This window comes from Stenella coeruleoalba (genome assembly GCF_951394435.1).
Source record: "Stenella coeruleoalba genome assembly, chromosome: 11".
Lineage (NCBI taxonomy): Eukaryota > Metazoa > Chordata > Mammalia > Artiodactyla > Delphinidae > Stenella > Stenella coeruleoalba.
The window spans coordinates 734,339-758,272 of record NC_137157.1 but is presented as its reverse complement, the minus strand read 5'-3'; the positions used below and the strand labels follow the sequence as shown (position 1 = coordinate 758,272).

Below are 23,934 nucleotides of genomic sequence, written 5' to 3'. Positions count from 1 at the left end.
CCCCACACCCTGGCATGCCGGAGGGGAGGAGGTGGGAGCGAGTGGGGACCGGCGGCTCCCATCGCCCAGAAAGGCGACAGTGGGCATGGAGACGCGTGTGGGCCGCCCCGGGGGCGCGGCAGGAGGCGGCGGGGTGGCGCTTCTCCACGTGTTTGCCCCCCAGGAAGCGTGGCCGCCTGCCCTGCGCTGGGTCTCGGGGCTCTTCTGTGCCTCTCTGCCCTGGTCCAGCTCTGAGGCACACTGTCAAAGGCTGGTAGGAGTGGGTGGTGGGCCCATGGTGGACCAGGGGCTCCAGGGGCTACTGAGCTTCCCTCTGCCCGGGGTCTTCTCTCCACAGGTCCAGGCGGTCCTGCTGGGACCCCAGGGTCTGGCTGGGTGTGGGGGAGTGGAAGGGGCCCAGTGCGTAATGGCTGGGTGGCCTCGGGGCTGTCACCCACAGGTCTGCACCCTGCAGGCTTCTCACTCCCCTTGAGGACCCACCTGGGTGCCTGCCCTAAACAGCCTGGGGGAGGGGCAGGCAAGGACCAGGCCCCCTCCAGGCTGGTGTTAGGGGGGGCCAGCTGGGCCGAGCGAGGGAGGCGGGGAAGCCAAGGCAGACCCTCCTAGGGCAGCAGGTGAAGGCCATGTTGGACCCACAGGGAGAGGTGGGTCCAGGGGCGGCGGGAGGAATCGAGGGTCTGACGGAGGGCTGGGGGCCGGCAAGTGCTAGGAGCCTGAAGGCCAGCGGCTTCCAGAAGGGAAGAGGCCTGAGGCAGGTGTGGCCCAAGGCGAGAGGACAGTGGCTGCACGTCTGCCAGGACCAAGGTTGTAAGTCACCTGCTGGACTGTCCACGGGCCCTTCTCGGGCTCTGGGTCTGGTCACCCGGAGAACTCCGACCCCTCCTGGCCGAAGTCTTCCCCAGGGAGAGGCTGCTCTCAGATCTGGGTGGAGAACCAGAGGGCCCCAGAGGTGTGTACGCCAGCCAGCCAGAGGAGCCAGTGCCCCGTCCAGGAGAGCAGCCTGCAGTTCGTGTATCACTTTGGCAAAAACAGATGTTACCGTGGGCTGTTGGGAGGGAAGGGCCGGGCCAGGCCAGAGGCCATCCTCAGACACCTGCACCTGGAACAGAGATGCTCTCTGGGCGCTGGCTACAGTCAGGAAAGGAGAAGAGAAGTCTACTTCCAAGGGAACAAAGATGGCCAGGATACAAGTTAAGTATAAAATAACATCCATTAAATTGAAGCCGTCAGCCTGAGGCCTGGGGAGTTACTGTGAGTCTTCACCCTATTTCTGAGAATGTTAGTGTATTCCAATGCAAGTTTGTATTACACTGACAAGCAGAAAAACAACAAGGTTTCATTTCTCAAACATATGAAGAGTGCTTAGGGGAGAGCGACATCCCTCCCGCCTGGACCGTGGAGGGGCAGGCCCCTCCGACCCACCCAGGCCCAGCCAGCACGGGAGGCGCTGACGTCCTCGCCCCACCCCAGGTTCTGTGACAAGCGTGCAGACAGTGGTTGGACGGTGATTCAGAGGTGAGACGGGCGGGGAGAGGCTGCTGGAATTTGAGAGGTGCTGGCAGGAGTACAAAGAGGGCTTTGGAGACTGGGGAGGTAGGAAGGCCGTGCAGCCAGGGCCCCGGGGCCTTGTTGAGAACACAGGGCAGGCCTGAGCCTGGGTGACCACTGGCCGGGGCTGGAACACATCTTGGGCCTGACCTCCCGGCCCGGCCTGCACAGCGAGCTGACGGTGGATCTGCGGGACATGGGCAACCACTCGCTGCGGGCCCGCTACGACAGCTTCCGCGTGGACCAGGAAGACCGGTTTTATTGGCTCTACCTCTCGGCCTGTACTCAGGGCCGCAGGTGAGCGCCTGGGAGGGCTGGGGGCTTTCGTACCGCCCCCCTGCCCACAAGCATCGTGGTGTGCTGACATGCTTCCCGGGCTAGGGGCTGGGGAGAAGGTTGGGACCCCAGAGTCCCCAACTTCCCAGCCTACTTCTGCCAGCCTCAGCTCTCCGGGAAAGGATGTTCCTCCCGGACCACCTGCCGGGGGGCCCAGATGGCCAGGATCCAGGACGGGGGTGCAGCTGAAGGGCTGCAGTGCCACGGCCCACACCGTACAGGGTCCACGTTCCAGGGCTCCGGCCGTGTCCGCAAGCAGGAGGGCTGTGGCTGCACCACACGCCCCATGGCTGAACGCCCTGCGCCGAAGGCCCACAGCTCTGCCAGCTGCAGCCGCGAGCCCTCACGCGCCAGCTGGTGGCACAGCGATGGCGACCAGGCCAACCTCAACACACCGAGGCCGGAGCGCACCGGGGCCAACTCGGGCATGCGCCGGACGCCTGTGGACCGGCCCTGCGCTCTAGCGGGCTGCGCACTCGCACTGCCACCCCCAGGGCCTAGGCCTGCCCTGCAAGGATGGCGCAGCCTGGCTGTCGGCTGAGTCTTCTTTGCAGGGAGGGCCAGGAAGGGGCCAAGCTCAGCTCCCACGCATCAGGGCCACGTGGACCCTGCGCTCCAGCGGCACCTGCAGGTACCGGATGGGCCTAGGGAGGTCCACGAGGCCATGCAGCCCAAGAGTGAGGCAGAGGCAAGGTTGCCAGGGCTGGGAGGGCCACTGACCCTCCCACACTGACCTGCAGAACCACTGGAACCCACCGGATGTTCCCTCTGCTGTGAGCTCAGGCAGGGCAGGCAGTAGGGCACAGAGCCCGGCACTCACAGGCCCTCAAACACCCAGTCCCTCCAGATTCCAGAGTAGGGGTAGGACAGTGGGGTGAGGCGGCCAGGAGATGGGGCAGGAGGGCCTGGGCCTGGGGAAGAGGGGAGTCTCAGGTCAGGTCTCCCAGGTAGCTAGGAAGGAGGCTGGGAACAGGGGACTCTGCCAGCAGACCACGTGGGGAAGACCCCAGGTGGGTCCAGGTGGAAGGGAAGCTGCAGGAGGGGGCTCCAGGGTGCCAAGGAGGCTGCAGGAGGGGGCTCCAGGGTGCCAAGCACCTACCACGTTCTCCCCGTTGTCCGTGGGACCCCCCCACCCCACACAGAAGGCAGTGTCATTGCTCACGTCAGGGAAGAGGACCCCGAGCTGGAGGTGGGTGAGGGCTTCGCCGAGGTCACAGAGCCGGCAGGGGCGGAGCTGGTTCATACGAGGTCTGGGGCGCCATGCTGGGGCCCCAGGGGGAGGTTCCGAGGCGTCTCCCTGAAGTTGGTGTGGAATCGGGGCAGCGGGAACAGAACAGCCCCAGCCACAGGTGAGCTCACGAGTTTGTCCGCGGTCTCGGGTGTGACTCTGGGTCCAGGTGGGCAGGGGCTTGGGAACCCCTGCAAGGACCACCCGTGCCACGCAGGCATCAGCGGGGTCCCCTGGGGGGCCCTCCACAAGGCTCTTCTGAACAGAACCCCTGAGGGATTCTGCAACACTGACCCCAGCTCCTCACCTGGGGTCGGGCCCTTCAAGGCCAGGCTTGCCCTCCCCACCCTGCGCCCACCCTAGGCCTCCTGGGCATCTATGGGGGGTTTCTCTGGGCCAGGCTCTGTTCTGGGGGAACTGGTGCCCAGATCACCAAGGCTCCCACCCTTCCAGAGCGTGGGTGAGAAGAAAGACACACAGGAAACAGGAAAATAAGGGAATGAGCTAATTTCAGAGAGAAGTGCAAGGAAAAACACAGGAGGCAGGCAGGAGAGGTGGGCCTGGGATCCAGCCCGCGTGTGAGGAACCCTGCTTGGAGCAGGGAAAGAGCAGGAGCAAAGGCCCTGCACGAGGGAGTCGCCTGGCCCAAGGCTGGCAGGCGCTCAGCTTTGGCGTCGCCCTGGGGCTCTTCCTGGCCCAAAAATGTCCCCCAACTTTCGGACAGATCTGGACAAAGGTCCTCTTTCCCTCCTTCCCTGTGCGCAGTGGGCAAAGGACAATCCAGGGCCAAACCTCAGCAAAGCGTGGGGCCGGGTCTGACCTTGGCTTCACCGCGGAGTTGGGAGGCACCCCGGAGGTCCCATGGGGACGTCACTCGTCACGGCCACCGGCCCGGAGCGCTCAGCCCGGACTGGCCGGTGCCTCCGGGACGGACCGCCAGGGACCTGCCGTTGTGGCGCAGGGCAGTCATTCCGGACGGCCCAGTCTCCGCCGCGCGCTCCAGCCATCAGCCGCAGCCCCGCGGACCGGGACCCGGACAGGCCGGGACCTCGCAATCCCCGAGGCGAGACCTGGAGCAGAAGCAGATAGATGGCGTGACCAATCAGAGCCAGGCTTTTGCGGGCGCCGCCCCCGGCAATTGGGCGGTGGGGCGCGGGGCGGGGTTTCCGGTCGGGGCACAGGGGCTTCCGGTCGGGGCACAGGGGCTTCCGCCGCCGCGGCGCCTCGGATGGCCGCGCTCCGGCTAACGCTCGCGGCCGCCCGCGCCCGGCTGCCCCTCGCCCGCCGCCCGCCGCCAGCGCCCTGCTCCGCGTCGGCCGGCGCCATGGAGCCTGAGCCCCGCTGGCTGGCGGGGCTGCGCTTCGACAACCGCGCCCTGCGCGCGCTGCCGGTGGAGACGCCGCCGTCTGGCCCCGAGGGCGCCCCGTCCGCGCCGCGGCCCGTGCCCGGCGCCTGCTTCAGCCGCGTGCGGCCCGCGCCCCTGCGGCAGCCGCGCGTCGTGGCGCTGTCGGAGCCCGCGCTGGCGCTGCTGGGCCTGGGCGCGCCGCCCGCCGACGCCGCCGCCCGCGAGGCTCGTGAGGCCGAGGCCGCGCTCTTTTTCAGCGGCAACGCGCTGCTGCCGGGCGCCGAGCCCGCCGCGCACTGCTATTGCGGCCACCAGTTCGGTCAGTTCGCCGGGCAGCTGGGCGACGGCGCCGCCATGTACCTGGGCGAGGTGTGCACGGCGGCCGGCGAGCGCTGGGAGCTGCAGCTCAAGGGCGCCGGCCCCACGCCCTTCTCCAGGTGTGTTTGCGCCCGTACCCGCGGAGCTGTCCTCCCCGGTGGGGCGGTTGGGGGGGAGATTAACTACGGAAAAGTGTGACGTGGGGACGTAGAACGTGGTGGGTAGCAGAGCCCGAGTCACAGGCCGCGAGGCCAGGACAGGAGGCGAGGGAGCAGGTTCTGTGGCTCGTGGCCGCCTCGGAGCGCCCGTCTGCCTGGAAGAGGGGGGGAGGGGAGGGTCCTGCCGCCCCTCAGGTCAGGCTGAGCGTCTGATCACACAGCGCTGGCAGCTGCCCATGCTCTGTTCTCATAAACTATCCAGAGAGTTCGGAGTCAGTTCTACGTGCAGCACGTTCATGTTTACCGCGTGCCCAGCCCTGCTGCTTGCTCGGCGCACTCGGCTTCCGGCTTCCTCTGAATGCTGAGCGGGCAGTCAGCTTCGCTCCCACACCCTTTAGCACTGCAGATGCCTACTGTGCAGCCGGTGCCCTGGACCGGGACAGATCCTCGGCCCAGTGGACCTTCTCCCAGGCCCGGGCTTCCAAGCACTTGGGGACCAGCCATGTTCTGACCCCGCAGTGAGGTGGGCAGTGTCAGATGCCCATCCAGGGGCTCATGGGCCAGGGCCGGGGTCCAGATGCCCACAGCCTGAGCCAGCAGGGCACCCTTCCCGCAGCTGTCATGCCTCTCCTGTACACACAGTGTTGATAGTCTCTGCTCCTTTTCACTAAAAAAGGTCATATATTTAGCCCATATTTGTTAAATGCTTATTGAATGGCTGAAAGAATCACACCTAACTTGGCGTTTTATGTTCCAAGAAATCCCGAGGGTGTGTCTCTGGTCTGGCCCCTCCCATGAGCTCTCCCCTCCCCTCCCTTCAGAGACCGAACCGGGCCCCCACCTCTAGCAGCGCCACCTCAGATCCTCAGGATAGCTGGTGCTTCCACATCCCCCAGTCTTCAAACCTTGGTGTCTCTGAAGTGTCCTGAGTGAAGCCTGGCACCCACCCCACCCTCCTGGAACAGCCTGCTCAGAGCTGTCTGCACTCGTGGCCGGCAGAAGCATTTCTGTTCCTCGGGGTCACGGTAAATGTTTATCGCCCTGGGGCCTTCACACTGTACGAGCATCTTTCAGCTTTATGTGTTCATTTTAATCATTTGTTTTTGCCATTTATAAAAAACATTTTTGTGAGAGTATAATCTGCTGTTGCAAGTTGCTTTTAATATTTGAAGACTTGAGCTGTAAGTCAGTGTTTCCAGACCTGAGGTCCTTTAAAAGAAAGAGGCTGTTTGACCCTTACCAGATGTGCACCCACCCACCACCCCCAGCATTTCCTGGGGTCCCCAGCCTCAACAAGGCTTGAGGCTACCATCTGAAGTGGTGTGAGTGGCTTGAGGCCAGCAGCTGCTCGAGTCCCCCCGGCGTGGGTTTTGGGGGGTGCGCAGGTGGCTTCTGCCTCCCATGGGAGTTGGGATTTCAGGACGGCCTCTCCTGCCAGGTGCAGAAGAGCTTGCCCTCAGCTGGGTCCACCCCAGCACTTTGGGAACAGACGTAGGCGCCCAGGAGAAGGGACCGTTGTCACGTGTCCATGCGGCTCTCTGGGGGCAGGGCCACCCTGAGGCCCTGCACCCTTGCTGTGTAATCATTATTCAGTTCTGCTTTCTGCTCTGGGCACTTTGCCCCAGGCAAGGAGATAGGCAGCTTGTTTTCTGGATCATTTTTATCAGATCCACAATTAGCTTGGACTGTACTGGCTTCCTGCTAAACAGGCTGGGGGCGGGTGTGGAGTGACATTTGAGGACGGATTACAGACTAGAAGGGGGTGAGTGGAGTGCAGCTGTGGACCGAGGGTCTCGTCAGCCACGGGCAGGCACAGTCACCCTGCAGACAGCCCCGGGGTGACTGTCAGGCCGGGTTTCTAGAGGTGTCACTCACACCCAGGCTCCCAGGTGAGGGCAAGGCAGGAGGCCTGCAGAGATCTCCACTGACCCCCGGCCTAGGCCGCAGCGCCCCAGACTCACGCTGGGCCCGGCTCTGGCCTCTTCCCGGCAGAGGACGTGGGCAGGCGTGCACCCTGGGCACCTTCACTCAGCCTCAGTGTCCTTCTGCAGGTGAGACGGAAGTGAGCCCAGTGTCTTCCCACCAGTTTTTGTTCTTTCCTAGAGAATTTTCCAAACTGTTTCAGGTGCCTTCCTGCCTGGGAGAGTGCTGGCACACTGCCATGCCCTGGGCCAGGCCAGGAAGCCAGGCCCGACCCTGAAGAGCAGAGATCCAAGCTCACTTTGTTGTTGTGTCTGTCTGCTGGGTGGAGGCTCTTGGAGGTCGAAGTGTCCAGCGCCCTTCATCTTACAAGGAGGGGCTGAGGACGCGGCTCATGCAGGCCAGCTGTTCTCGTGTGCTGCTACCACTTTCCTTCTTTAATTTTAAAAAGTAATAAGAGTTTCCAGTCCAGCACGTAAGAAACTTCGGAAATCATCACTCCACTCTAACAAGGAAAAAGCTGAACAAACTGAAAAATCAACAAGTCTTCTTAGATCTGCAAGAAAAGTGAGGTCAGAGGGCAAATTGCTGCCCCACCCCCCAAATTGGAGAGGCTGAGGGGCAAATGCAAAGAATTACCAGTTACCAGAGCGGAAGTCTGCACAGATCCTTGCCCTGTAATTGGTGAATTGCTGGAGGCTCAGTGTGTACCAGTCAGTTGAAAATTCCGGGGCCCAGTCATAAGCGAGCCCCACACTCTGGTGAGTTTCACCTCCTGGAGCTCTCCTGTCTTCTCACAGTGAATATTGGTGGAAAATCCCTTTGTGCTTCTGGCAGGAGGGGGGAAAAGGAGGTCTGTGGAGTACACCAGAGCACTCTGTTCTGAACAAGGCTGCCCTTGGGGGAAGCTAATTAACCAGAGCCTGACCTGCTGGGGTGTTATCAGAGCCCCTCGGACCTGGGGAAGGGAAATGCCCAGCTCCAGCGCCCTCTGGCGGAGAGGAGACTGAAAAGCACATATGGAAGCTCTCAGTCCAGAGGCACAGGGTCCCTGAGAGTCTGAGGCCTCCACCTGACACCTGGAACCCACCTCTACATCACTGAAGGCCTGCTTACAGTAGTTCCTTTTACCCCATACATCATGCCTGGCTATCAAGAAAAAATTACAAAACATACTAAAAGGCCGAAAACACAGCTGGAAGAGACAAGGCCAGCATCAGAACTAGCCTCAGACATGGCCGAGATGTTGGAATTATCAGACCAACACAATTCCAATTGTGTTGGAATTTAACACAATTATGATTAATATACTCAGGGCTCTAATGGATAAAGCAGGCAGCATTCAAGAATAGATGGGCAGGGGGCTTCCCTGGTGGTGCAGTGGTTAAGAATCTGCCTGCCAATGCAGGGGACACGGGTTCATGCCCTGGTCGGGGAAGATCCCACACGCCACAGAGCGGCTGGGCCCGTGAGCCGTGGCCACTGAGCCTGCGCGTCCGGAGCCTGTGCTCCGCAAAGGGAGAGGCCACAACAGTGAGAGGCCCGTGTACCGGGAAAAAAAAAAAAAAAAGAATAGATGGGCAGGACTTCCCTGGTGGTGCAGTGGTTAAGAATCCGCCTGCCAATGCAGGGGACATGGGTTCGAGCCCTGGTCCGGGAAGATCCCACATGCCGCAGAGCATCTAAGCCAGTGCGCCACAACTACTGAACCTGTGCTCTAGAGCCCACGAGCCACAACTACTGAGCCTGCATGCCAGAACTACTGAGCCCATGCGCCTAAAGCCCGTGCTCTGCAACAAGAGAAGCCACTGCAATGAGAAGCCCGCGCACAGCAACGAAGACCCAATGCAGCCAAAAATAAATTTATTTATTTATTTTAAAAATAAAAATAAATAAAATGAGACTAGAGGAATTCCCTGGTGGTCCACTGGTTAAGGCTCAGGCCTTCACTGACAAGGGTCTGGATTTGGTCCCTGGTCGGGGTACTAAGGTCCCTCAAGCCGCTCAGCATGGCCAAAAATAAATAAATAAAACCTTTAAAAAAAAAAAAGAATAGATGGGCAGGCAGAGCAACTAAGCCCATGCACCACAGCTACTGAGCCCATGCTCTAGAGCCCACAAGCCACAACTACTGAGCCCACGTGCTGCAACTAATGAAGCCCTCACACCTAGAGCCTGTGCTCAACAACAAGAGAAGCCACTGCAATGAGAAGCCCAGGCGCCTCAACAAAGCCCACGCAAAGCAGCGAAGACCCAACAGAGCCAAAAATTAAATAAATAAATAAATGAAAACAGAAAAAGAATAGATGGGCAGTGTAAACAGAGAGATGGAAATTCTGAAAAAGATGAAAAGGAAATGCTAGAGATTTCTAGCAAAAACACTGTAACCAAAATGAAGAATGCCTCTGATGGACATGTTGCTAGACTGGACACAGATGAGGAAAGAATCTCTGAGCTTGAAGATATCTCATGAGAAACCTCCAAAGATAAAAAGCAAAAAAAGTTAAAAAAAAATAAAGACTGAAAAAATCCAAACACTCACCAAGAATTGTCGGACAAATGCAAAAGAAGTAACACATGTGTAATAGGAATACCAGGAGAGAAAGAGAGAAGGAAACAGAAGAAATATTTGAAGAAATGACTGAGAATTTCCCCAAATTAATGTTAGACCCCAAACAGATCCAAGAAGCTCAGAGCACACGGAGCGGGATGAATGCCTCCCCCACCCCCACCAAAAGACAAAAACAAAAAAACTATACCTAGGCTCATAATTTTCAAACTACAGAGAGGCAGAAATAAAGAAAAAAAGTGAAAGAAGCTAGAGGAAGGAAACACTTCACCTACAGAGGAGCAAAGATAAGAATTACATCTGACTTCTCAGAAGCCAGGGAAGCAAGAGGAAAGTGGACTGAAGTATCTACAGTGATGAGGAAAAGAAAACACCCACCTGGAATCCCGTACCCTGTGAGATTATCCTTCAAAAGTGAAGGAGAAATAAAGACTTCCTCAGACAAACAGAAATTGAGGGGAATTGTTAGCAGCTGAGCTGTCTTGCCAGAAATGTTAAAGGATGTTCTTTATAGGGAATGAAAATGATGTAGGTCAGAAGCCTGAATCCTCATAAACAAAGAGCATAAGAGAAAGAAGTGAAAGTACAATAAAAACCTTTACTTTTTCTCATCTTAATTGATATAACAGGTAATAGCTTGTTTAAAATAATAGTAACGATGCATTTATGTATAAATGAGATTAATGACACCAGTCAAATAAGGGATGGGAGGGAGGGATTAGGATTATTTTGTTATTATAAGGCACTCATACTACCCATGGAGCAGGATGGCGTTACCTGAAAGTAGACTTGGATTAGTTGTAAATGGTATATTACAAACTCTAGGGCAAGCTTTTTAAAAAATTATTATTATTTAATTATTTGATTTTTGGATGCATTGGGTCTTCGTTGCTGCGTGCGGGCTTTCTCTAGTTGTGGCGAGCAGGGTCTACTCTTCGTTGTGGTGCACGGGCTTCTCATTGCAGTGGTTTCTCTTGTTGCGGAGCATGGGCTCTAGGCGCGCGGGCTTCAGTAGATGTGGCTCACAGGCTCAACAGTTGTGGCTCGCAGGCTCTAGAGCACAGGCTCAGTAGTTGTGGCGCACGGACTTAGTTCCTCTGCAGCATGTGGGATCTTCCCAGACCAGGGCTCAAACCCATGTCCCCTGCATTGGCAGGTGGATTCTTTACCACTGTGCCACCAGGGAAGTCCTAGGGCAACCATTTTTTAAAGAGTAAAACAAAACAAAAAAGTATAACTGATACGCTAGGCGAGAACTGATGAAAAAAGAAAAAGTGGAATCACAAAATGCTCAGTTAAAACCACAAAAGGCAGAAAAAGAGTGAAAGAGAAAACAAAGAGCAAGGCCAATAAATTAAAAAACAAGACCAAACTCTATATTGTCCATAAGAAATCCACTTTAAATATGAAGACACATGTAGATTAAAAGTAAGTGGATGGGGGAGTTCCCTGGTGGCCTAGTGGTTAGGATTCGGCGCTTTCACTGTGGAGGCCCAGGTTCAGTCCCTGGTTGGGGAACCATCCCGCGTGCTGCCAAAATACAAAAAAAAAAAAGGAAATGGATGGAGGAAAGCACACCATGCTAACACTAGTTAGCAGGAGTAGCCATGTTAATTCAGAAAGAGAGGACTTCAGAGTAAGGAAAGTCATTAGAGACAAAGAGGCGTGTGACAAACTGATGAAGGGGTCAGGGAGGCGGAACAGTCCTTACTTGTGTATGTGCCAGAGTACCATGAGGCAGAAACTGACAGAACTGCAAAGGGGCACAGATGAATCCACTGTCATTGTTGGAGACTCAACACCCTGCTATCAGAAATGGACAGAGCAGGGCCTTCCCTGGTGGCGCAGTGGTTGAGAGTCCGCCTGCCGATGCAGGGGACACGGGTTCGTGCCCTGGTCTGGGAAGATCCCACATGCCACGGAGCGGCTGGGCCCGTGAGCCATGGCCGCTGAGCCTGCGCGTCCGGAGCCTGTGCTCCGCAACAGGAGAGGCCACATTAGTGAGAGGCCCGCCTACCACAAAAAAAAAAAAAAGAAAGAAATGGACAGAGCCAGCAGGCAGAAAATTGGTAAGGCCATCTTTGAACTCAGTTAACACCATCAATCAACTGGATATAAAGAACATCTATAGCCTATTTCATCTAACAACAATGGGATACATACTCTTCTCAGGCCCACATGGAACATTTATCCAGAGAGTCCACATTCTAGGCCATAAAACACACCTTAACAAATTTTTTAGAATAAAAATCATACAGCGTCTGTTCTCAGGCCACAATGGAATCAAACTAGAAATCAATAACATAACTGAAAATCCCAAAATACTTGGAGATTATGCAACATACTTCTAAATAACACATGGTCAAAGACAAAATCTCGAGAAATTTTTAAGTATTTTGAACTAAATGAAAATGAAAACACCAAATGTATGGGGTACGGTGAAAGCAGTGCTTTGAGGGAAGTTTATAGCAGTGAGTGCATATGTTAGTAAAGAAGAGAGATCTAAAACCAATCATTTAAGCTTCCACATTAGGGAACTACAGAAAGAAGAGCAAATCAAATCCAGAGTAAGCAAAAGAAAAGAAATAATAAGAATTAGAGCAGGAGTCAGTGAAAGTGAAATAGGAAATCAGTGAAACCAAAAGCTTGTTCTTTGAAAAGATCAATAAAATCAGTAAACCTCTAGCCAGGCTAACTAAGAAAGAAAGTGAGGACACAAGTACTAATACCAGAAACTAAAGAGGGGACATCATGCAGATCATAGGGACATTAAAAGGCTAATAAAATTACTCTGAACAACTGTGCTCACAAATTTGATAACCTAGGTGAAATGGACCAATTCCTTGAAAGACACAATTTGCCAAAACTCACAAGAAAAAAATAAGGCAATCTGAATAGGCCTATATATATTAAAGAAATTGAGTCAACAATTAATAATCTTCCAAAACAGAAAGCACCAGGCCCAGATGGACTCACCAGTGAATTCTACCAAACAGTTAAGGATGAAATTATTCCACTCTTTTTCGCAGAATGGAAGCAGAGGAAATACTTCCTAACTCATTCTATGAGGCCAGCATTACCCTAATACCAGATCCAGACAAAGACAATACAAGAAAACTACACACCAAAACCCCTCATGAACGTAGATAAAGAAATCTTCAACAAAATATTAGCAAATCAAATCCAACAATGTTTAAAAAGAATTATACATCACCACCAAATGGGATTTATTCCAGGTATGCAAGTCTGGTTCAGTATTCAAAAATTAATTAATGTGGTCCATCAGATCAACAGGCTAAAGAAGACTCGCATCATCACATCAGTTGAAGCAGAAAAGGCATTTGACAAAACCCAAGACCTATTCATGGTAAAAACTCAGTAAATTAGCAACAGAGAGGAACTTCCTCAACTTGACAGAGGATCTACAGAAAACCTATAGCTAAATCTACTCAATCATGAGAACCTCAAAGCTTTCCCACTAAGATTAGAAACAAGACAAAGGTGTTCCCTCTTTCCATTGCTTTTCAACATCCCTGGAGGTCCTATAGCTAATGTAACAAGACAAGAAAAGCAAAGGCACACAGATTGAGGTGGAAGAAATAAAAATTGTTTTTGTTTGCAGCTGAACATCTCTGTAGAAAATCTCAAAGAACTGACCAAGAAATGAGCTCATAAGCAGTTACAGCAAGGTTGCAGGATACAGTTACTACATAGGTCAATCACTTTAGTATATCCCAGCAGTGAACAAGTGGAATTTGAAATTAAAAACAATACTGTTTACATTAGCAACCCTAAAAATTAGATTCACACCTAAGTGTGAGTTCACACTTAGGTGTGAATCTAACAAAATATAAGACGTCTACTAGGAAAACTACAAAACTGATAAAAGATCTCAAAGAAGAACTAAATCAATGTAAAGATATTCCACGTTCATGGATAGGAAGACTCAGTATTGTCAAGATATTGGTTCTTCCCAACTCAATCTATAGATTCAACGCAATCCCAATCAAAGTCGCGGCAAGTTATTTTGTAGATATTGACAAACTGATTCTAAAATTTATATCGAGAGGCAAAAGACCCAACATAGTCCTCAGAATACTGGGGGAGAAGAACAAAGTCAGAGGACTGACACTACCGCACTTCAAGACTTACCATAAAGCTTCGGCAATCAAGAGAGTGTGGCTTTGCAACTACCGAAGCCCGTGCACCCAGAGCCCGTGCTCTGCAACGAGAAGCCGCCACGATGAGAAGCCCGCGCACCTAGAGCCCGTGCTCTGCAACGAGAAGCCGCCACGATGAGAAGCCCGCGCACGACATCCAAGAGTAGCCCCCGCTCGCTACAACTAGAGAGAAAGCCCACGCGAAACAACGAAGACCCAATGCAGCCAAAAATAAATAAATAAAATAAATAGTTTTTTTTAAAAAAGAGAGTGGTTTTGGCCAAAGCGTACATAGGTCAATGGGACAGAACAGAGAGCCCAGAAATAGACCTACATAGATGTGGATCTTTGACAAAGGAGCAAAGGCAATCCAATGGAGCAATGATAGTATTTTCAGCAGATTGTACTGGAACAACTGGATATCAACATACAAAAAAAAAAAAAAATCTAGACACAGACCTGACACCCTTCATGAAAATTAACTCAAAATGGATCACAGACCTAAACAAAATGCAAAAATGTAAAACTCCTAGAAGATAAAATAGAAAATCTGGATGACCTTGGGTATAGAAATGACTTTTTAGGTACCATACCAAAGACAGGATCCATGAAGAAATAATTGATAGGCTGGACTTTATTAAAGTTAAAACTTCGGTGAGGGACAATGTCAGGAGAAATGAGAAGACAAGCCACAGACTGGGGGAAAATCTCTGCAAAAGACACATCTGATAAAGGACTGTTATCCAAAATATACAAAGAACTCTTAAAACTCAACAATAAGAAAACAAACTGATTTTAAAATGGAGCAAAGACCTTGCTAGACACCTTCCCAAAGAAGATACAGAGATGACATATAAGCACTTTAAAAGATGTTTCACATCATGTGTCATCAGGAAAATGCAAATTAACAAGGAGACGCCATCACACAGCTAGGAGGATGGCCAGATTCCCGAGCACGGACAACACGACATGCTGGCGAGCATGTAGAGCGACAGGAGCTCCCGTTCACGGCTGCTGGGCCTGCAGGACGGCGCAGCCGCTTGGGCAGACGGTGTGGCGGTTTCTTACCAAACTAAATACACGCTCACCACATGATCCAAGGATCACGCTCCTCAGCGTTTACCCAAAGCAGCTGAAGACACGTCCACACGAAAATCCTGTATATGGATGTTCACAGCAACTTTATTCCTAATGAGGCATCAAGCCATGAAGAGACGTGGAAGAAACTTAGATGCACATAGGAAGTGAATCTGAAAGGTCACACAGGGATTCCAACTCTGTGACATTCTGGAAAAGGCAAAACTATGGAGACAATAGAAGACCAGGGGTTGGGAGGGGAGAGATGACCAGGTAGAGCACAGAGGGTTTTTCGGGCCGTGAAAGTGTTCTGTAGACACCGTAATGGTGGATCTCTGTCAGACCCACAGAGTGGACGACACTGCAAGTGAACCCTGGTGTAAGCAGTGGACGCTGGGTGACGATGATGTGTCGGCATAGCTTCATCAGGTGTGACAGATGTCTCCCCTTGGTGGGGATGTTGATACTGGGGGAGGCTGTGTGTGTGGTGGCGGGGTATATGAGAAGTCTCTTTGGCTTCTGACCAGTTTTGCTGTGAACCTAAAACTGCCTAGGAAAAGAAAGTCTATTTAAAATAACAGTAATAATGAAGGTTTAGCATAAGAAAACACCCACGTGATTCAGAGCTGCCTGAGGGAGACTGGGGTCCTCCCCGCCACTGCAGATGATGCTCTGTGTCTGCGCTGTTGTAAAAGGATGTCCACAACGTAAATTCATAAACACGGAATTGTGGATTTGCGAGCGTGTGTGTGACCCTGGGAGTAGCCTTCCCTGACTTGTGTGTGGACTTGGCCTCCTGCTGCGGGCCAGGCACCCTGTGCTGCGGTTCCAGGCCTGGAGGAGGTTAGGGGCTTAGCTCCTGGGATCGTCCAAAGCAGACTCTTTACAGTGATGTCAGAGCTGCTCGTGGGTTGTTTTTATTTTACTTTATTTATTTTTTTTTTTTGCGGTACGCAGGCCTCTCACTGTTGTGGCCTCTCCTGCTGCGGAGCACAGGCTCTGGACGCGCAGGCTCAGCGGCCATGGCTCCCGGGCCCAGCTGCTCTGCACGTGGGATCTTCCCGGACCGGGGCACGAGCCCGTGTCCCCTGCATCGGCAGGCGGACTCTCAACCACTGCGCCACCAGGGAAGCCCATGGGTTGTTTTTAAGAAGCCATTAGGAGGCGTTCTTCCAGCCCCTTCCCTCTGTGACCATGTCTTGGTGTTGAGTGGAGCCCAGCAGTGACCTCTGTGCTTGACCTCAGACAGGCCGACGGTCGCAAGGTGCTGCGCTCGAGCATCCGCGAGTTCCTGTGCAGCGAGGCCATGTTCCACCTGGGCATCCCCACCACGCGGGCCGGCGCCTGCGTCACGTCTCAGTCCACCGTCGAGCGGGACGTGTTCTACGACGGCAACCCCAGGCCCGAGCAGTGCGCGGTCGTGCTGCGCGTGGCCCCCACGTTCCTCAGGTAACGCCCGTCCTCGTGCTCCTGTGTCGCCCCGGTGGCCGGAGTGCACCTGCCCGGCCAGGGTGCAGGGCCTGGGGCGACCAGAGGAGATCGCCCAGTGCAGGCTCTGGGGCGGTGTGTCCAGAGCTGTGGACCTGGAGTTTATGACCAGGAGCTACATAAGATGCACCCAGAAAACGGCCTCGCTGTGCTGCTGGATGAGCGGCCGTGACGCCTGGCGTGCCCGCTTCCTCTGGCCCCTTTCACTGACTGGAGGCCTCCTGGCTGCTGTCTCCAGCGGGGCCTGTCAGTCCTCGACGTCACCACGCTGTCTGGCGTCGGGTGCTCAGTACTGACCACCTGAACCCAGAGTCGCCAGGAGGTGGCTGTGGCCGTCTGGCGGGGTCAGGTGACCCAGGCCGACCCTGTGCGTCAGCTGTCACCAGCTTTCCGTTTGTCCTCCGGGGGTGGAGGTGTCGGGGCAGGCGTTGGCCTCGTCCTGGGAGACCCGGGGCCTCCGGGCACAGCTGCACTAGTGGCCTTTGGACCAGGTCGTCTTTGCTGTGAGCTGATCTGTGTCTCGTAGGGCGTTCAGGCAGCGTTCCTGGCTTCCACCCACGAGCTGCTGGTAGTAACCCCCATCGTGACAACCAAAAATGCCTCCGGACGTTAGCCCGCCCCCTGGGGGCTATAGCTGCCCCACCGCTGAGCCTGCGGGTCACCCCACTACAGGACGCCGGTGACGGGCGCATCCCTCGGTGTGGGAGGCCGGACACAGAACCCCTGTCGTCCCTGCAGGGCGGCCGTGGCATTCCCGGCCCCACGCACCCCGGGAAGGGCCCTGTGTCTGCCTGAGTCACTGAACGGCCAGCTGCCTTTGGTGGTTTGTCCCCCCTGCCCCGCCACGAGGGCTAGCAGCACCCTCCCTCCTTCCTTCCTCGTGAGGGGGAGGCATCACATTTAACCTGTTGTCAACGCGGGTCTTCCCTCCAGGTTCGGATCCTTTGAGATCTTCAAGTCCTCGGACGAGCACACGGGGCGCGCAGGCCCCAGCGTGGGGAGGAACGACATCCGAGTGCAGATGCTTGACTATGTCATCAGCACTTTCTACCCCGAGATCCAGGCCACCCACGCCAGCGACAGCGTGCAGAGACACGCCGCCTTCTTCCGGGAGGTCGGTGGGAGCTGCCCCCCCCGGGGGCAGACGCTGGGTGCCCGGCCCCAGGGGCAACTTCTCAGATACGGCTGAGGGTCGGGGTCCTGGGACAGACCCCAGGTCACTGTTGGAGCAGCATCGAGGGGCCACGTGGGGAGCTTGGGAGGGAGTCAGGGCTGGGGGGTGCTGGGCCTCCCGCGTGGGGCCTGTGTTCACGGTGGCCCCAGACACACACCCTTGGCCTCTCCGTTTCCCCCAGAACTCGTAGGCGTCGCCTCACACGACAGTCACAGTTGTGGGAGGTGGCGCAGCCTCAGCCAGTGAAACAGGCAGCAGGGCGAGGGGTCGGCCTGAGGGCCGGAGGCCACCGCCCTGCACCTGTCACTCCTCGGACCCCACTGCAGCCGCACTGTCGCCTCTCGTCTGTCACGTGGGTGATAGGGGGCGGCAGCGGGGCTGTTTGAGCCCCTCTCCCTGCAGCCCAGGGCGAGGCGGGGCCCTGGGCACAGCATCTGGACCTGGGCAGTTCTCGCCTGAGAATGTGTAACTTCCTCCCTCGTTTCCACGTGGTCATCCTACGGGGCCTGAGTCATGGGAATGTCCAGGTTCCCTGACTTTTCTGGTTTGGATTAAAGCCAAAAAACAGTGAGTACATAAGAGAGAGAGAGGGTGTATGTGAGGAACAGAGCCACTGATGTCAACTCATCCAAAATACTTCTCCCTTCTTAACCGTCCTTGGTTGTTCTGCCCACAGCTGAGCGTCAGCTCACAGGACAGGACACGGTCGCTGGCGCGGGGGGCAGAGGGGAGCACCCAGCGGCTGTCCTGTGCCACTGTTGCAGGTGACGCGGCGCACGGCCCAGCTGGTGGCTGAGTGGCAGTGCGTGGGCTTCTGCCACGGCGTGCTCAACACGGACAACATGAGTATCGTGGGGCTCACCATCGACTATGGGCCCTTCGGCTTCCTGGACAGGTGGGCATCCCGCCGCCTGCCAGGGGGCCCTGGCGGGGAGGCACGTGACAGCGCGGGCATCTCAAGGCGACGGGAAGGACCTGCAGGGCTGTGTGGCTGCTCTTGTTAGTGTTTTGTTCGGTGTTTAATTCTCAGCAAGGCCTGGTCAGCCAGCCGTCCCCAGAGCAGGAGTCCCTGGAGGGTTCTGAGCACAGGAGCACTTTAAACAGCACCCTCTCAGCTCCCGGGTGGAGAGTGGGCTGAAGGGGCTCCCCTGCTCTAGAGGCTGCGGGGCCCCGTGGGGCAGGCAGTGGAGCGGCAGCCACCCAGGGCCTGCACTGTCCTCGGCAGGTCCTCTCAGGCAGCTCCCGGCTCTCCCCACGTGGCAGGTATGACCCCGACCACGTGTGCAACGCCTCCGACACCGCCGGGCGCTACTCGTACAGCAGGCAGCCCGAGGTGTGCAAGTGGAACCTGCAGAAGCTGGCGGAGGCCCTGGACCCCGCGCTGCCCCTCGAGCTGGCCGAGGCCATCCTGGCAGAGGAGTTCGATGCCGAGTTCCACAGGCACTACTTGCAGAAAATGCGCTGGAAGCTGGGCCTTGTGCGGGCTGAGCGGGAGGAGGACAGCGCCCTGGTGGCCAGGCTCCTGGAGACCATGCACCTGACGGGTGAGTGTGGGTAGGGCGCGTGCACCACGTTGTGGTGAAACAACATGAAACCGACCTTTAACGTCTCGGTGGCTTTAAGCACATCCACCTTGTCTTGCAACCGTCACTGCGTCCACAGAACTTTCTCGTCTTCCCAGACGGACATCTGCACCTGTGAAGCGCCAGCTCCCCGGCCCCTCCCCCCACCCCTGGTAACCTCACGCCTGCTTTCTAAGAACTCGCCTCCTCCAGGGACCTCAGGCAAGGGGATCATGAGGCTCTTCTCCCCGTGTGTCCAGCTCACCCCACGCAGCACGACGTCCTCCATGGTGGTCATCCCTGCTGTACGGACAGTCTGTGCGGGTGGCCTGCCTTTTGCTCGTCCCTGGTCTGTGGGACACTTGGGCTGTTCCACCCTGTGGCCGCCATGCATAATACCGCTGCTGTGAACACAGACGTGCCGTGTCTTTGCGTTCCTGTTTCCCATCCTGTCCAGGGTGCCGCTCCGGCTAGGACGCCTGGTTCTGCGCGGCAGAAGTGGCCGAGCCAGCGTCACTTACTGTTCCTGCTCTTGGGGGAAAAAGCTCTGTCGCACACGAGTGTGATGCGAGCCGTTGGCCTGTGTACACGTGGCTTTTCTCAAGTAGAGGATGTTTCCTCTGCCCCTCACTGGGTGTTTCCACACTGGGCCTCAGTTGAGGTGATCACCAGGTTTTACTTCCTCATTCATGTCCTGTCTTAGTTCAAACTGCCTCTCACGGTCTGGAAGCTGGGGGTCGAGGATCGGCAGGGTAGGGAGCAGGGGCATGACCCTCGTGACCTACCTCCCAGAGGCCCCCGCTCCAAACACCATCACCCTGCAGAGCTGGCTTTCCATATATGACTCGGGCAGGGGACACACACACGCCTTGCGTCTGGGGATAAGCCCTGCTTGCTCCTTCTGGTGTTCTGCTGAGGTTTCTTTTACATCTGTATTTACAAGGGATACTGGTCTGTGGTTTTCTTTTCTTGTGCTGTCTTTGTTTGGCTTGGTATCGAGGCAGTGCTGACCTCATGAATGAGTTAGGAAGCGTTCCCTCCTATTTGTCAGAAGAATCTGAGAAGGACTGGTGTTAATTCTTCTTTAAATGTTTGGTAGAATTCACCAGTGAAGCTGTCTGGTCCTAACATTCCCTGTGTTAGGAAGTTTCCAGTCTCCTTACTTGCTATGGGACTATTTAGATTTTCTGTTTCTTCTTGAGTCAGGTTTGGTAATTTATGTGTTTCTGGGAGTTTGTGTCATCTATGTTATCTAAATTATTATAGTGTTTTCTTAGTCTTTTATTTCTGTACAGTCTGCAGTGATGTCCCCACTTTTATTTCCTTTATTACCTGTGTCTTTTTTTCTTTCTTAGCGTAGCTAGAACTTTGTCAGTTTTACTGATCTTTTCAAAGAACCAACTTTGGTTTCAGTGATTTTCTCTTGTTTTTCTCTATTTCATTTATCTCTGTTCTAATCTCATTTCCTTCCTTTATGCTACTAACTTTGGTCTTATTTAGTTCTTTTTCTACTTCTTTAGATGTAAGATTAGATTATTGATTGAGAAGTAACTGGCGTAGGGCATTATATAAGTCTCAGTTGTGCTACATGATTTGCTGTATGTGTATAACGTGAAATGATCACCACACAGTTACAAGTTTATTTTTTTCTGGTGATGAGAGAGAAGCTGCTCTTTCAGCGCATTTACAGCCATAAACCTCCCTCTGAGCACTGCTGCTTTTGGTTCATACCTCTGAGTATTTTCTAATTTCCCTCGTGATTTCTTTGTAGACCCAGTAGTTGATTCATTTTCACATTACTTGTGAATTTTCCAGTCGTCCTTCCATTTGTGACTTCATGCCATCGTGGTTGCAGAAGACACGGGTCTTTTCAGTGTATTAAGACTGGTTTTATGGCCCAACACGTGGTCTGCTGTGGAGAACGTGCATCTGAGAGCTTGGGTGGAGTGTCGTGTCTGTTGTTCACGTTGTTTCCTCGTTGACCTTCTGTCCACGTGTTGGGTGGTGACGTCCCAACTCTTACAGAACTGCTCGAGTCCACCCTTCAGGTTTGTTTGTTTGTTTTTAAATTGGAGTGTAGTTGATTTGAAACGTTTTGTTCCCCTTCAGTTTTGCGAGTCTTTGCTTTGTGTATTGGGGGCTCGTTTGGTGCATGTTTGTAATTGTTACATCTTCTTGCTGAACTGACTCATCAATACATAATGCTCCTCTTCGTCAAGTTCTTACATAAAGTCTATTTTTCTGATGTCAGCGTAGCCACCCCAGCTCTCTTTAGGTTACTATCAGTATGCAAATCATGGGATATTTTTTCCATCCTTTTGCTTTTGACTTATGAGTCTACAGCGAGTTATCTTACTGTAGTTGGATCATGGTTTTGTTTTTTTTTTTTATCCGTTCTGCCAGTCTCTGCTCTTTGAATGGAGACTTTAATCCGTTTACTTTTTTTTTTTTTTGGTTTGCAGCATCTTTGTTCCCCAACCAGGGATTGCACCCGTGCCCTCAGCAGTGAAGGCACAGAGTCCTAACCGCTGGATCAGGGAATTCCCTAATTCATTTACTTTTAAAGTAATTACTGATAAGGGAGGACTTATGCTGTTTCGCTCTTTGTTTTCTGTCTTACACCATTTTTGTCCTTCATTTTCTCTGTTACTGCTCTCGTGCTTAGGTGATCTTTTGCAGTATACCGTTCTGGTTTCCTTCTCATTTTCCCTTGTGTCTGTCTGTTTTTTGGATGTTTCCTTGGGGGTTTTGGTGACAGTGTTTTAGCAAGTTGCTGAGGCCCTCACAGCGTCTGTCTGTGTCTCGTCCTGTGCCGTCTCGACCCTGCAGCTCCTGAAGCAGGCGGTGCTAACTGCCGTGACAGTGACGAGGGCCAAGGCCCGGCCTCGGTGCCTTCACTGTATTTACCCATCTTACAGATGAAGAAACCAGGCTTGGAGGCCTTGAGAGACTGAGTGACTCGTCAGGTTCAGAGTGGGGGCTGAGCTGGGAGGACTGAGGGGAGGGCTCAGGAGTCCCCAGCCTGACGCTGAGCAGGGCACCACACACGTGTTGGATGAACACGTATGGTCCTCTGGTGATGGGACGGTGCCCTGAGCAGCTGCGTGTTCCAGGTGCTGACTTCACAAACTCCTTCTACCTGCTGAGCTCCTTCCCAGCCGGGCCGGAGTCTCCGGACCTGGACGAGTTCCTGGCCGCGCTGACTGCACAGTGTGCCTCTCTGGAGGAGCTGAGGCTCGCTTTCCGACCCCAGATGGATCCCCGGTGGGTACTGGGGTCTTGCTCCCCTAGCATTTGTTTCTGGAAAGGGAGGAACATTTAGAACGAAGCCTTTGGGAGGACGCTGGAGACGGAGTGCCCAGGCGGCCGCTCCACTCCCAGGAGTGGGATGGTCAGACCCTGGCTTTGTGGCACTGAGGCCCTCTGGTCAGAGGAAAGGATGGAGATGCTGACACAGGAATGGGGAGGCCAGGAAGCACAGGCTGGGGCACGGTGGTCTCTGCTCTGGGGAGGCTCCCCAGGAAGAGCCTGGGTGTGGGCCTGCAGACTCCAGCCAGACCAGGCTTTCTGCGCCATCGTGTCACGTCCTGAGGGTGCAGCTCAAAACCCATCACCAACGTGTCCCGTCCCATGGCAAACAGGCATCTAGTGCAGCAGTGCGGGGAGGGGCTGAAGCTGGCAGGACCTGCTGAGCATGGAGCCAGGGGAACTGGGGAAGGGGGTGTCAGGGGCTGCCCTGCCCCCAGAGGTGGAGAAGCGTCCAGCCCTGTGATCACCGTGGGAGGAGCTGGCAGCAGTGAACCTCTCCCAGAGGGACTGGGTCCTGGGTTGGATGTCAGTGGGTGGGTGGCTGCCGGCAGGGAGCCGGGGCCGGCCCGGGTCAGCCTGCGGCGTCCGTGTGCCCCGTCACATGCGGGGGCTGCGGTAGAACAAGGGCGGACGGCTGGTAGCGGTCCCACGTCTGCTGCATCCGTCGGACCCAGGCTCACCCCTGGTGGGGCTGGGGCCAGGGCAGCGGCGGGGACGACGTGGCCTGGGGCCCCTCACGCGCCCGCTCCACGCAGGCAGCTGTCCATGATGCTCATGCTGGCGCAGTCGAACCCGCAGCTTCTGGCGCTCATCGGCACGCGGGCGAGCCTGGCGCGGGAGCTGGAGCGCGTGGAGCGGCAGTCGCGGCTGGAGCAGCTGAGCCCGGCCGAGCTGCACAGCAAGAACAGGAGCCACTGGGCCGAGTGGCTCCTGGAGTACAGGTGGGCCCCCGCCCCCCACACCCCGCCCCCAGTGGGGACCCCAGGGCCGCGGGGCGGGGCTGCTCTGCTGACGCTCGGCTCGGGTGTGACTCCAGAGCCCGGCTGGAGAAGGATCAGGAGGCCGCCGGCGACACCGCGGCCTGGCAGGCCGAGCGCGTGCGCGTCATGCACGCCAACAACCCCAAGTACGTCCTGAGGAACTACATCGCACAGGGCGCCATCCAGGCCGCCGAGAGCGGAGACTTCTCAGAGGCAAGCGGCCCGCCCGGCCCTCCCCTCCTGGTCCCCTCCTGGTGCCGGGGAGGCGGGGCCCCAACAAACACTGCACCCCCTGCTCTCCTCCAGGTGCGGCGGGTGCTGAAGCTGCTGGAGACCCCTTACCGTGGGGAGGGGGAGGCCGCCGAGGCCTGCGAGGCCGCCGAGCCCGAGGAGGCCAGTGGGGAGGCCGGCGGGGCGGCCAGCCGGCGGCGCTCGTACAGCTGCAAGCCCCCGCTCTGGGCCGCGGAGCTGTGTGTGACGTGATCGTCGTAACCGCCTTGGAGGCCTCCACACAGGAGCCCCGAGGCCCGAGCCCTCGAGTCCACGAGGCGAGGCGGCGCCCGCCCCACCCGTCTCTCCATGACGGCAGAGATGCCCAGTCAGGACCTGACCCGTCTCTGTCCGATGCCGACTCGGCAGCACCGCCCAGCCCCCAGGCTCTGCTCCCGGCGACAGGCTGCTTGGCGCCAGGACTGCTCAGCTCAGCAGAGGGGACCGGCGGACGCACAGCCCCCGCCCACCTCGCCAGCCTGGCGGGGGACG

The 23,934-nt window shown here is 55.5% G+C and overlaps 1 protein-coding gene across 1 annotated transcript; it reads left to right on the top strand.

Annotated features, from left to right (window-relative positions):
- The first annotated feature begins 4,314 nt into the window (after positions 1-4,314).
- SELENOO (selenoprotein O) lies at positions 4,315-23,858 on the top strand. Its single transcript, XM_079937128.1, has 9 exons — positions 4,315-4,894; positions 15,905-16,108; positions 17,081-17,261; positions 18,086-18,216; positions 18,585-18,865; positions 21,997-22,147; positions 22,948-23,133; positions 23,229-23,385; positions 23,479-23,858. Exons 1-9 carry the CDS (start codon positions 4,341-4,343, stop codon positions 23,653-23,655), a joined length of 2,022 nt encoding a protein of 673 aa, XP_079793254.1. The 5' UTR covers positions 4,315-4,340; the 3' UTR covers positions 23,656-23,858.
- The last annotated feature ends 76 nt before the right edge of the window (positions 23,859-23,934 follow it).

What these genes read in the sequence shown, in the direction of transcription:
- SELENOO (XM_079937128.1), top strand. Translation starts at nt 4,341, where the DNA reads ATGGCCGCGCTCCGGCTAACGCTCGCGGCCGCCCGCGCCCGGCTGCCC. An exon ending in ACGCCGCCTTCTTCCGGGAG is followed by an intron (nt 17,262 to 18,085) that starts GTCGGTGGGAGC and finishes CCACTGTTGCAG; the next exon opens with GTGACGCGGCGCACGGCCCA. An exon ending in GAGTGGCTCCTGGAGTACAG is followed by an intron (nt 23,134 to 23,228) that starts GTGGGCCCCCGC and finishes GTGTGACTCCAG; the next exon opens with AGCCCGGCTGGAGAAGGATC.